Here is a 12,737-nt window from a genome sequence, read left to right on the forward strand (position 1 = left end):
TTCACGATGATTTTCACCATGATTGAGTTCTTGTGCTAGAAGTTTCCCCATAAGTTCGTCTAGTTTGAGCGTGTCAACATCTCTGACTTCTTCAATGGCAGCAATTCGGTAAGCAAATCTTTCAGGTAATGAGCGCATCGCTTTTCTCACAAGTTTGCTTTCCGAATAGGGTTCACCGAGTGCGTATGATTCATTGGAGATATCACATAGTTTGGCATGGAAGTCAGTGATCGTCTCATTCTCCTCCATCTTCAAATTTTCGAATTTGGTGGCCAGCATTTGTAACTTGGATGTCCTTACAGTTGACGTTCCTTCGTATGTGACTTGAAGGATTTCCCAAGCTCTTTTTGCAGATTCACAAGACGCTATTAGTTTGAATTGATTATCATCAACACCACTAAATATTGCGTTTAGGGCCCTTGAGTTGTAGTTTGCGAGTAGTATCTCTCCATCATTCCAATCTGCTTCTGGTTTGAATACTTCCACTTTGTCTTCTCCTTTGACCATGGGAGGTGTCCAACCAGTTATGATGGCGCGCCATGCTCTCTCATCTATGGATTTGATAAACATCTTCATTTTTGATTTCCAGTATGAGTAGTTAGAGCCGATTAGGAGAGGTGGACGAGTAGTTGAAGATCCTTCTCGTTGAGTATTCATATCTGCACAAAATAAGAGTAATCAGTTCCCAAAATCTCACTAGATGTATTTAGTGACAGGCTCTTGATGCCAATTGTTAGAATTATTTCGTGCAAATTAATTATAAATTTGTGTCTGATAAATTCTAGATTCAGTTTTAGCTATTGTTCTACTGTTTTACGAAGAGTTGCAACAGTTAATGGAACAGTAATAAAAAGACACAAATTTTAAAGTGGTTCGGATACAATTGTACCCTACATCCACGGGGACCTGCAAATGAAATTCACTAATTTTTAGTTTTACGAATACAGTAATAGGACTTAATCGAAAATGCAAAGACTCCCTCTTTGTCGACGCCGTTCTTGTATCCTACGCTGAATTGTCAATCTTCAATTTGCAGCACGTCCCTTTCCGCACGGTTGAAATTCCTTCAACGCTGAGTCCCTCAGTCGGCGGATCGACCTCCTCCCGAGATCTTCTGAATTCTCCTCCCGAAGAACCGATCTTCTTTTCGGTGAAAGAAGCAAACCCTTTCTCTGTATTTTCTTCTCTGATTAAGTTCAAAGGTCTGGGCAGCAACGTAAGAGCAGAAAAGATTTTTTCTCTCAAAATAAAAGGGACAATCTTCAATTACGTTGATGCTGCCCTTCTTATACTTCCTTAGGTGAATTAGTAGAGCCCTACACAAAAGTGGAGCCCATTAGGTTATTTTATCTCACGTAAGAAAAAAAAGTTGTATAACAAAGGAAATTCTTTTCCAAATAAAATTCCTTGTTAAACAAAACACTTAGGCAATTAAATAAATTAATGACAAAATAAGAGTTTAAAGAACTAAGGAAACTTCCCTAGTTTTTATACACGGTTTTCACACACGTGTTGAAAACCCGAAATTAGAATCCTCTCGGATTCTAACATAAGAGATTTTAGATTTTTGATTGTGTTGGATGATGTATGGGATGCAGAGCTCTGTTCTCAGTTGTTGAACTTATTTCCTAACAACGAAAAGGGAAGTCGAGTATTGGTTGCAACTAGGCTATGCGAAGTAGCCGCGTGTGCTCACCCTTTGAATTCTTTCAAAATACCATTCCTTGATAAGAAAGAAAGTTGGGATCTTCTTCGTGAGAAAATATTCGGTGAACAAGAGTCGTCATTCTCTTACGAACTTGAGAAAGCTGGAAAGAAGATTGCGGAGAACTGTGAAGGTCTTCCTCTTACAATCGTCACCGTTGCTAATATCATGTCCAAAGCCAACAAGACAATAGAGTACTGGAACGAGGTAGCGGATGATAAACAACATTCAGTGTACACGGATGCATATGATCGAATGTCGAAGGTACTATATCCAAGCTATGACTACTTAGATCAACATTTAAAAGCATGTTTTCTCTACTGTGGAGCATTCCCACAAAATTGTACAGTATATGGACACCAACTGACCGACTTTTGGAGGGTTGAAGGATTTCTTAACTCAAAACCAGCGCATTACTTAGACCCGGCCATGACTTCCACAAAATTTACCTATGGTTATGTGGATATACTTTTGTCCAAAAGTGTTATCATGTTTAATGTAGAAGTATATGGTTATAAACTCCATTCATCGTTTTGGTACCTGTGTAACAAAGAAGTTGCCAAGACAAAGTTGTTCTACGCCTTAAATTGTCTTCCCGATGCTTTACCAGAAGAAGGTATAGAGTATCACCGCCGATTGTGCATTCGAAATAGTATTCTATTTGCTATCGAAGATGCGCACAACTCAATTGCATCTGCGTCAACTGTACGCTCTCTTCTATGTACCGGTCCATTTCATCAATATCCAGTGCCATTACCTTTGGAACATTTAAGGTTGCTAAGGGTATTGGATGCTCGAATCAGACTGTATGAGTTCCCACTGGAAGTGGTGAAACTATTTCAACTAAGACACCTTGCCCTCACTTATGATGGAGACCTCCCTCCTTCTATTTCCAATCTTTTGAACCTTCAGCAGTTGATTGTTGGTCGATACTGCATGATAAATTATGTTGAGAATGTACTGTATCTGCCTATTGAGACATGGAATATGAAAGAATTGGAGTATCTACATTGTGTGGGAAGAGACCTACCACATCCATGTGAAGGATTTCTCCTACCGAAACTCTTACAACTTATTGGTGTTGGTCCTCAAAGTTGTACGAAAGACGTGCTTGAAAAAATCCCGAATCTGAAGGATTTAGGAATTCAAATCGTACTATCTCCCGATGCGACTGAGACCTTGAGAGTCTTTGATCACATTTCGAATCTCCATCAACTACAAGCACTGCAATGTGACATTGTGAATCCTATATGGAAGACAAAGGTTGTAACTGCCCCACATGCTCCTCTTTCCGACTTGCCATCAAGTCTTACAAAGTTAGTATTGAAAGGCTCGGGATATCCATGGGAAGAAATGAGAAAGATTTCTTCATTGCCAAAGCTTAAGTATCTGACATTGAGTCTTTACGCCTTTCGAGGCCCAAAGTGGGAGGTTCATGACTGCGAATTCCAAAGTCTTGAATTTCTTCACATTGAAGACGCTGATCTAGTGCAATGGAAGTTTGTGTCAACGAATTTGTGCCTCCCTGCGATTAAGTACTTTCGCATCGTACATTGCTACAAGTTAAAAGAGATCCCTCTTAAGTTTGGTACATCTCTTCTAAACATTCGAGTAGTCAACTGCAACCCTATGGCGATGAATTGGGCAACAAAGTTAAAGAAGGAGTGGGACGACAACTATGGCGATGGTAAACGTTCATTAACTGTTGATATTCGTTCTTCACTATAATGAAATGATGGGAACACCAAGCCATGACTCTACCATGATATTGATTCTTCAAAAGGTTAGTCATTAATTTTTTTATTTCTATCAAAAGTTTAGAATTTGAGGTCTATAAGACTGATAGATTTGAATTTAATTTTTATTTATTTATAATTTCGTCATACAGTGAATATTACTAAAGATATACTCAATATATATGTATATATTCTACTACAAAACAACTATAAATAGACAATAGATATATATGGTTGATAACACATGGGTACTTTTTGCAGTTTACTCTAATATAAGTTGCGTTTGGATGAAACTGTTTGAATTGTGAGGAGAGAATTTGAAAGAAAGCTAGTATGAAATTGGGATGGATTTGAAATTCACTACTGCAATAAACTAAAAAACAAGAAACTCAAATAAATAAGAGTTGAGAGTTTGAAATATATTACAAATTAATATATTTGATTATTTGATCAATGAATTTGCTATTATGGATTTAAGAATTTTAACAACCAAATTCATCATCATTAGTTATATGTTGTGAGGTTTAAAATTAAGACTTTTATGCGATTATTAAAAAAGTTGCACGTATTATGTTAATACGAAGCTTGGATATTCATGAGTTATCGTTAGATGGTGAATGATTTGGTTTTGAGTTCACTTGTATTCATATATTGTTCAAGTAATTCTCATCTTCAACTCGTGTGCAATACTCGACTCAACTTCCTTGTCGTCTTTGATGTTCATCCTAATATTTTAGTTAATAGATAGTTCTTTTTAATTAGTCGATTGAGTTATTTGCTTAGTCGACTAAGGTTTTTTAGTTAGTTGCTAATTATTTAATTTAGCAGAATGCATTAGTAAGTTATATTTTCATCGGAAAAAAAAAGGGCGCAAGTCCCGACAATTTTGAGCAATACATCTTTCTCGACGAAGAGTAATGGTAGGTGATCATTTGTTGAGCTCGATTCCATTACCTGAAATTAGGCGGAACAGTTTATTTGGTGGAAACACATTTCTATTTTTTCCATTATTACCAGGAACATCCTCAAAACTTTTAAATATTTACGGAAATGACCCCGAAACGTTTCCGACAAGTGTCATGGTGTTTCTATTTCCGAAATGCGAAAATGCGTTTACATAAGTTTACGTGCACCATAGCGTTTCATTTATGGGATTTTATAATTTATGGGATGAAATTGTAAGATTAAAGTGAAATTGAGGCCGAATCAAGGAAATTGGATTAATGTATCAAACTGCACATGGAAAATGTCAATCGAGTAAACATATTACATAAATTATGTAATATGTTTACTCGATTGACATTTTAACATATTACATAAATTGGATTAAGTTATTGTAGATATCAATTACATGATCTTAATGTCTTATTCAAAATGATCTAGTTAATTTGATTAACGAATCGAGCTCAAATAAAGTTTTAACGAATGAACGAAAAGCGATCTCAAATCGAGTATCGAATAGTCTGGTTCAATTTTTAGCCTTAGATATAGCTTTAACTTTCTGCGTCTAGGCGTAATCGAACTTATAAATATTAGATCAAATAACTAATTAATTAGGAGATTAATAAACATTGACTATGTATTATAGCTTTTGGAAGATATGGTATATGACTTTTGAAGAGGGAATATTAGCCTAATCATCAATCAATTTCAACCAAGTTTAATTAGTATATAGCAATATTGTGTATGCTGCATCTTGACCTTATTGTGTGTTAAGCAAAATATTCTATAACTATATTTAAATATTCAAAGTGGTGAAAATTAATTGTTGAGAAAGTGTGGATTATTTCTAGAGAGATTCTTGTGCCTAATTTTTATAGCTCGTCGGCCTCGTCCAATTGCGCACTGTTGAGTGTAGATATTACACTCAATACGTTTACTTTACATGGATCTTGTGTTTAGATTCACCATCCAATTTTAAAATTTGAATGCTCAGGTTGCAATTATAGAAAATATATACAAGTATATATATATATATATATATATATATATATATATATATATATATATATATATATATATATATATATATATATATATATATATATATATATTTTCGGTATCCATGTGTATATATTCATGCATGCGTATGATGATCAAGGTTGTAAAAAGCGGTAATCGGGTCCGAGTCGGTCAGGCACCGACTCACGATTAATCGGTGCGGCGATGATTAATCGGTGATAAATCGGAAATAAATCGGTTTTTAAAATTTAATATAATATATTTCTAAATATTATTTATAAATACTCCAAACATATATAAAAATATATTTAAACATAGTTATATCTCCATCATGTATATATCTCAAAAACATAATAAAAGTTTAATAATCATAAGATCATAATACACAAATATCCTTATAAAATATAAATAAAAAAACATTTTTTTTGAATTTACATTTATTCTTGAACATTCCTGACATACATTATTAGTTCTTTAACAATAACAATTAACATAAACAAAATAAGACATAAACTCATATTTGTTGTTATTAAAATCCAACTTTTATTTTGAATTATAAAAAGAAAAAAAAAACCGATTTTTAACCGATTTTTGACCGATTTTTGCCACCGAGTTTGACCCGCTTTAAAGGTTTGACCGCCTCGAACCGCCTCAATCTCGGAGACCGATTAATCGGCCGCCTCGGCCGATTTTTAGAACACTGATGATGATATCTCAATAATGATGCGATGATTATGATAACATGATTGTACATTTTTATATTATATTATAGGGTAAATTAGGGCGACCCCTTAGTTATGGTTAAATTACGAAAACCTCCCTCCTGTTTGAGTAATTACAGTCATCCACCTCAACTATGTATTATCTTACGAAAATACCTCTTCAGAGGTAAATTAAGGGATGTTAAATCAGAAAAAACCGAACTGAAATTTTGGTACGCTAACATTTCATACCTTTTACGGAACTAAATATACGGTTTGGTTCGGTAAATAACCAAATGACATAAATATAATTTTCGGGTAAAATTATTTAATAGGAGGAGGGTGACTATAATTACTCAAACAAGAGGGGAGTTTTCGTAATTTGACCATATCTTAGGGGTGGCCGAAATTTGCCCAAAAGGCATAATTCAATGTTATTTCCAAGGGTTTATTAGGGATAACCCCCTTGTTTATATTTTCTAATGAGGTGGATCCAATTAATTTTCCCTTTTTGAGATACACCCAAATTTGCCAACTTGGCAAAATATATTATGTAATTTCCCTTTAATACCCCTGTTTTATTTTTTAACAGCATTTATTTCCTTAAATACGTGATATGAGATTGCTGATACGTTACCTAAAATCACGGAATAAAATTACGTGAGTATATTGGCGGTTTCTATCAAATCGTGTACAATCTGTTTTGAAGATTTTCTCCAGCGTTTCATCGTTTTCCATCGGCTTTGAAGATTTTTTCATCGGCGTGGAAATAGGTTCGGATTTGAGCGTTCATTGTTGTCCGTTGTTAAGCGGGTATGAATGTGTTTTTTTCATTTTTATTTTCGCTGTATGTGCAGGGTTGTCGTGTATGGTGGTTAGACATTTTAAGATTTGTGTTGATACTTGATTCTATTAAGTAGAATGTTTTTTAACAAAAGTACGCCGTCACATATACATCGTTATTTTGGCTGATGATGTTTGTTTGGAAGAGGATTCACAGAGTTAGAAGATGATGGTTCACGCAATCGGACCACAGTTGTTTTATATGAGTGTCGTAGTTGGTTTATGCAATAATCGAAATAAATGTCTGCTGTGGTCGAGTTCCTGACTTTGATCCATATTGATAGTTGGTTTATTTGTTTACAACAGTCGATTTTAGTGTGCTCGGTAGTACATTAAAATATATTTCGTAGTCTTTTTTTAATTTAGTGTATGGATTTTGCATTTTAAGTTTATTTTGATGATATTAATGTATTGTCATTCAAATGTATTTGCAGTCTATTTAATCATTTTTTAGTATTCTGCATTTTTAATTTTGTTTCATGATTTTAGGTTTTTTCGATGGCGAATTTCGTACGGATTTTGTTGAGGTTTGGTGGGTTGGTTGCTATAAAGAGGTGTTTACGATGTAATGGCTCGGTAACTTCGGTTAAGTGTTAAACCGTTGTAATACAGTAGTATACTATTATGAATACCGTATGATACTACCATTATCATTTTATTATACTATTATGAGATTATTAATGTACTAGAGTTTTTTAACTCAGACATATTGGTTTGATTGTGTTATGATGTGTTTTATGTATTTTATCAAAACCCTAGATTGAAATTATGAGATTATTAATGTACTATTTTATTGGTTATGTTGGAATACTTTACGTTGGTTTTGTTCTCAATGTTCTTGTCATTTCAGTGGTATATTGTATGTAACACAATTTCATATCACTACTATAACCGTAATATACTATCATAGCAGATTAATGTACTATATTGAAATTATTAATATACTATGTGGTTGAATAATACGGGATCCATAGTCGATTAACGAGATCCATAGTCGAATTAGATCAATGAGATAGTCTATTACATGATATGGGATAGTCTAACAATATTAAAACACAAATCCGCCGCCATCACTTATCAGATCTAGGATTTTGTTGATTCTTCGGCCCAATAGTCAAATAACTAAACCCATAGTCGAATTAGATATATGGGATAGTCTATTAAATGATATGAGATAGTCTATTAATTTTAAAACACAAATCCGCCGCCGTCACTTCTCAAATCTAGGGTTTTGATGATTCTTTGGCCCATAGTCGATTAACGAGATCCATAGTCAAATTATACCAGTGGGATAGTCTATTAAATTGTATGGGATAGTCTATTAATACAGATGTAATTCGACTATGCATCTCGTTAATCAACTATGGGCCGAAAAATTATCAAAACCCTAGATTTGAGTAATCCTAGATTTGAGTAACCCTAGATTGGAGCAGTGACGGCGGCGGCGACGGCGGCCAACGACGATATCACTCCTAAATTGATTGTTACGACCTTGGAGGCCGGAGCGACGGAGGTCTTGGTCGTTTTTTGCGGTCTTGGAGGTGGAGGTGGTCGGATGTGGTGGTGGTGGAGGACTAGGCGGTGGTGGAGGTGTTGCTTATGGCCAATATCGTTGTTATCGTCGTTGGCCACCGGCGACAACGGTGACGGAGGTGGCGGCGGTCGGAGGTGGAAGCGGCGAACCCGGCGGGAAAATAGGGAGGGATTTCGGAGTGCAGAAAATCGTCAATCGCCGGTGTATAAATTTCTGGTTTTCTTTGGGACGTTTGCAGATTTTGATAGTGGGTTTGTGGGGATAGTGTTTTAACGGAAAAATAGGGAGGGATTTGATATTATTTCAAAAGGTAAAGTAACAGGATTTGTGGGATTTGATTGAGGGTACTGATGTAATTTAGAAAAATATGGGTTTTTATCAAAATGACAAATTTGAGTTTGGGTCTACCCCTATTATTTGTAAGACTAAGGAAGTTGTATCTAATAGACCCTATTTCCTAAGGCTTGGATTCCGACTATATACCAAAATTACTAAGGGGCTTGCTATTATCAGTGCGGTTTTTACCACTAGCAGTGCAAAATAATTCATTTTTGTTTTCTTTTCCAAATCTTATCCAAATACCCTCTCAAACACTCTCAACCTTTCATTCTTAAAATTTATCAATTTTAGTAATTTTTCGACCAATATCAGTTAAAGCACAAGTATTATCGACATGGATGACAACGGCTTCGATTTTGAGGTGAAAATACACGTTTTTTGTTCGTTTCCAACGTTTTTACAGATTTCGTGTTATAACACACGAAATATATGCTTTCATTTCGTGTAACCCTATACGAAATATGTATTAAAATCGTTTGTTGTTTGTTTCGTATACAATCATACGAAATTCAAGCTTCCATTTCGTGGTAAACACTACGAAATGCAAGCTATTATTTCGTGTGTGTTTACACGAAATGTAGCCTACATTTCGTATGTTTTTCTACGAAATCCCTTAAATATTGTCTTTTAATTTTAAATATTTATGCAAGAACTAAGAGAACAGTCTCACGATCATAGTCACTTCTTTGAACGTGGTATTGTGTGTGATAGTAGAGAAGCGTTAATCATGTGGGCAAAAGACACAGCAATTAGTCATAATCATCGACTGATTAATCATTTTAAATCAGAAAAACATCATGTTTTAACGTGTGCAACATATCAATCTGGACGACACGTACTATTAAAGAAACGTTCTTGTCCGTTCAGGTTAATTGGCAAAAAATCAACGGAGGATGGATTATGGCGATTGAGTGTGAGTAATGGTAATCATAACCATCTGCCGGGTATTTGAAAGTTTAACTTATGTTTAAATTTGTATTTGTTTTAATTTTTGCATTCAAAAATGTTTTAACCTATGTTTTTGGAATGATTAAATTTGTAAGGTTATTTGTAAGGTTGTTTAAATATGTACTTTAATTGCTTCAGTTGTACGTAGTTTCTAAATTCAAATCATAAAACTAGTGAATTAAAATACAAAACAACAAACTAGTAAAATAATTAGTTCATAATAAAAAAAAAAAAATTATTAAATTAAATAGTTCCTAACAATAATAAAAATGCATAGTCATAATAATAATAAAAATAAACTTTAAAATTAAATAGTTCATAAAAATACATAACTGGCAAAAAAGACCGATAAACTACCGCCTCGCTCTCCTCGGCGGCTGCACCTCATGATCGTCGTCGTCATCGTCGTCGTCGTTGTCGTTGTCACGGTCGATGCCAAGATATCGGGCGGCGGGCTGCATAATATCTCCAAGATCGGCACGTAGATCGGCAAACTGCTGCATCCAGTCCTGTCTAGTGCTCCTGGTGATCGGGTACAGGGCACGTACTACCTGGTAACAAGCCGGCTGATCTGGTGGCCTCACATTCTCTCGATGCACTGGAGCCGGGCCTACGTCGGGGTTGTTGATCTTCGGATGAGTCCGATCGGTGTACCACTCCATGTAGTGCTCGTCGACTTCCCCCCGTTGTCGTGCCGTCTTGTATGCGCGGGCACGAATGGAATGAGCCTAGACCATGTCCCACATCCCACCCGGAAATGGGTAGTTGACTTTGTACGATGTACCTCCTTTGGGACCGCGTGAACATGGCTCCATCGACGGAATCAAGCCTGACTTTGTACGATGTACCTCCTTTGGGACCGCGTGAACATGGCTCCATCGACGGAATCAAGCCGCGCGGTATATCCTGAACCCACCCGAACTGTCGGACGCAACGATCAGGCATATACGGCTCTACGACCCACATGTACTGGATCGTGCCATGATACAACGTACGAGGGATACTCTCGTGTATATCCCGACCATACGGTAGCCACTCGACCTAAACAGAAAACAATATAAATACATAAATCAAAAAATTCATATTTAAACAAACTACAAGACATATTTAAATCAAACAATTCATATTTAAAATTCATATCGAAAAATTCATATTTCAAAAAATATAAATACATAAATATAAAAGACTTACATCATCCGCTGTCATATTGTCGAGTAAACCTCGAATATGCTCGAGCGTGCCCGCTTTTGGCGGCGCGTTCCACCTCTTGCATCGAGGCTGAAACTCGCGGTAACGCTCGCTCTCCTCCGGCGGCTAGAATCTCGGGAAATACTCGTATATCCAGCACTGCAATATTTTATTTAAAGATATTAAAATTTATTAAAATATATTAAAATGAACAAAATAAGTTCCAAATATATTAAAATTTACCTGAAGAAGGGTGGTGCAACCCGCCAAGCCCCTCGACTGTGCTCGGCTGCATATACCCAACTCTCTGTATAGATTGGCCAAACAGGCCGAACCCCACGAATACGTGCCGACCTGATCAAGCACTGAATCCTCGAGCATGTGCATATACCACGGTTTCACCCGATCACATGTCTTGTCGGGGAATAAAATCGATCCGAGGAGAAACACCAGGTATATCTGAACTCGGCGTCTCATGGGCGTGTCGGGCATCAACAACTGTCCCTGTAACATCCTCCATGTGGGGCCCCCATACTTCCACGACTCGTCAATATCCTCAAACTCGAGGTTTAAGGCCTCGGACAGCAAATACACGCAGTTTGTCCGCTCGATGGCATCGTCGTACCTAGGCGCGACCACCCGTCCCTCCACATTGGCACCTAGAATCATCTGGACATCGTGGAGAGTGATAGTCATCTCTCCCCACGGCATATGGAAGATGTTCGTCTCCGGCTGCCACCGCTCCACGAATGCAAACAACAGCGGAGTATCTAGGCCCTGTAAATAACATTGGGCTAGGGGATACAAACCGGTCATCCGCAGAAAATGCTTGTCTACGGATACATCTACGTCTTCTAGGGCATCTGCTATCTTCTCGTAGTTGAATTGGTTCAGGGAGTTGATACGGGACTCCACTCGTCCAACCGGACGTTCCTGCAATCATTTATTTAGAAAACATATTAATTAATCAACTATAAAAATATTTTAATAGAAGATACAAAAATTATAATATTAAAATTAAAACAAGTAATTAACTTACTTCTCCCCTCCAAATATATGCCGCTACGTGCGACTTGAAACTCGGTATCAAAGACGGATCCCGCGGGCCACCGGGAAATGGACCATCTAGCACATCCGGATTGACTCGAGTATGAGGTCGACCTCCACGGCCCGTCCTCGGCCTCCACGATCTCTACGACCTCCACGAGCTACAACCTTAGTCTCGTGAACGGGGTCCACATCTTCATCCTCCTCCATAGCACGAGAAGACCCAACATCGGGATGTGGAACTGATGATCTGGCTTCACCAGCTCTCTCAGCCTCTCGCCTACGTTGTGTAGACATAGTCATGCGCTCGCGCTCTTGATGTTCAGCCTCTTCACGAACTGCTCGCATAATTGCACTTGATTTCCCTTTGCCTGCCATCTGTTAAATAAAACACTATTAACATCAGTCTAAATAATAATAATAAATAAAATAAATCTTTAAAAAAAAAATATGAACCGTGCTATTTCACTGTCATTTCGTGGACAAACACACGAAATACAAGCACTAATTTCGTGTGTTTGTCCACGAAATGACAGTGAAACAGCCAAAGTACATACGTTTCGTGTACAATTACACGAAACAAAAGCTTACATTTCGTGAGATTTCTCACGAAATGTAAGCTTTTGTTTCGTGTAATTGTACACGAAACGTAAGAAAAACAAACAAATACGTCTATTTCGTGTACAAACTCACGAAATTAGCCCCTTAATTTCGTGAGTTTCTACACGAAATGT

The 12,737-nt window shown here is 36.8% G+C and overlaps 1 protein-coding gene and 1 long non-coding RNA gene across 2 annotated transcripts; one reads left to right on the forward strand and one right to left on the reverse strand.

Annotated features, from left to right (window-relative positions):
* Nucleotides 1-529: 529 nt before the first annotated feature.
* LOC148771308 (putative late blight resistance protein homolog R1A-10) lies at nucleotides 530-3,591 on the forward strand. Its single transcript, XM_088817589.1, has 2 exons — nucleotides 530-588; nucleotides 1,531-3,591. The coding sequence occupies exons 1-2, from the start codon at nucleotides 530-532 to the stop codon at nucleotides 3,431-3,433; spliced, it is 1,962 nt and encodes a 653-aa protein (XP_088673715.1). The 3' UTR covers nucleotides 3,434-3,591.
* A 6,737-nt stretch (nucleotides 3,592-10,328) lies between these two features.
* On the reverse strand, nucleotides 10,329-11,482 carry LOC148771309 (uncharacterized). Its single transcript, XR_016031059.1, has 4 exons — nucleotides 11,200-11,482; nucleotides 10,960-11,115; nucleotides 10,617-10,809; nucleotides 10,329-10,552 (listed from the first exon to the last, which is right to left on the reverse strand). It is a non-coding gene; the product is annotated as an uncharacterized LOC148771309 (long non-coding RNA).
* Between the last annotated feature and the right edge of the window lie 1,255 nt (nucleotides 11,483-12,737).

The sequence above is a fragment of the Erythranthe guttata genome, chromosome 4, assembly GCF_056151865.1.
Source record: "Erythranthe guttata isolate IM_541 chromosome 4, IM_541, whole genome shotgun sequence".
NCBI classification, from domain to species: Eukaryota; Viridiplantae; Streptophyta; class Magnoliopsida; order Lamiales; family Phrymaceae; genus Erythranthe; species Erythranthe guttata.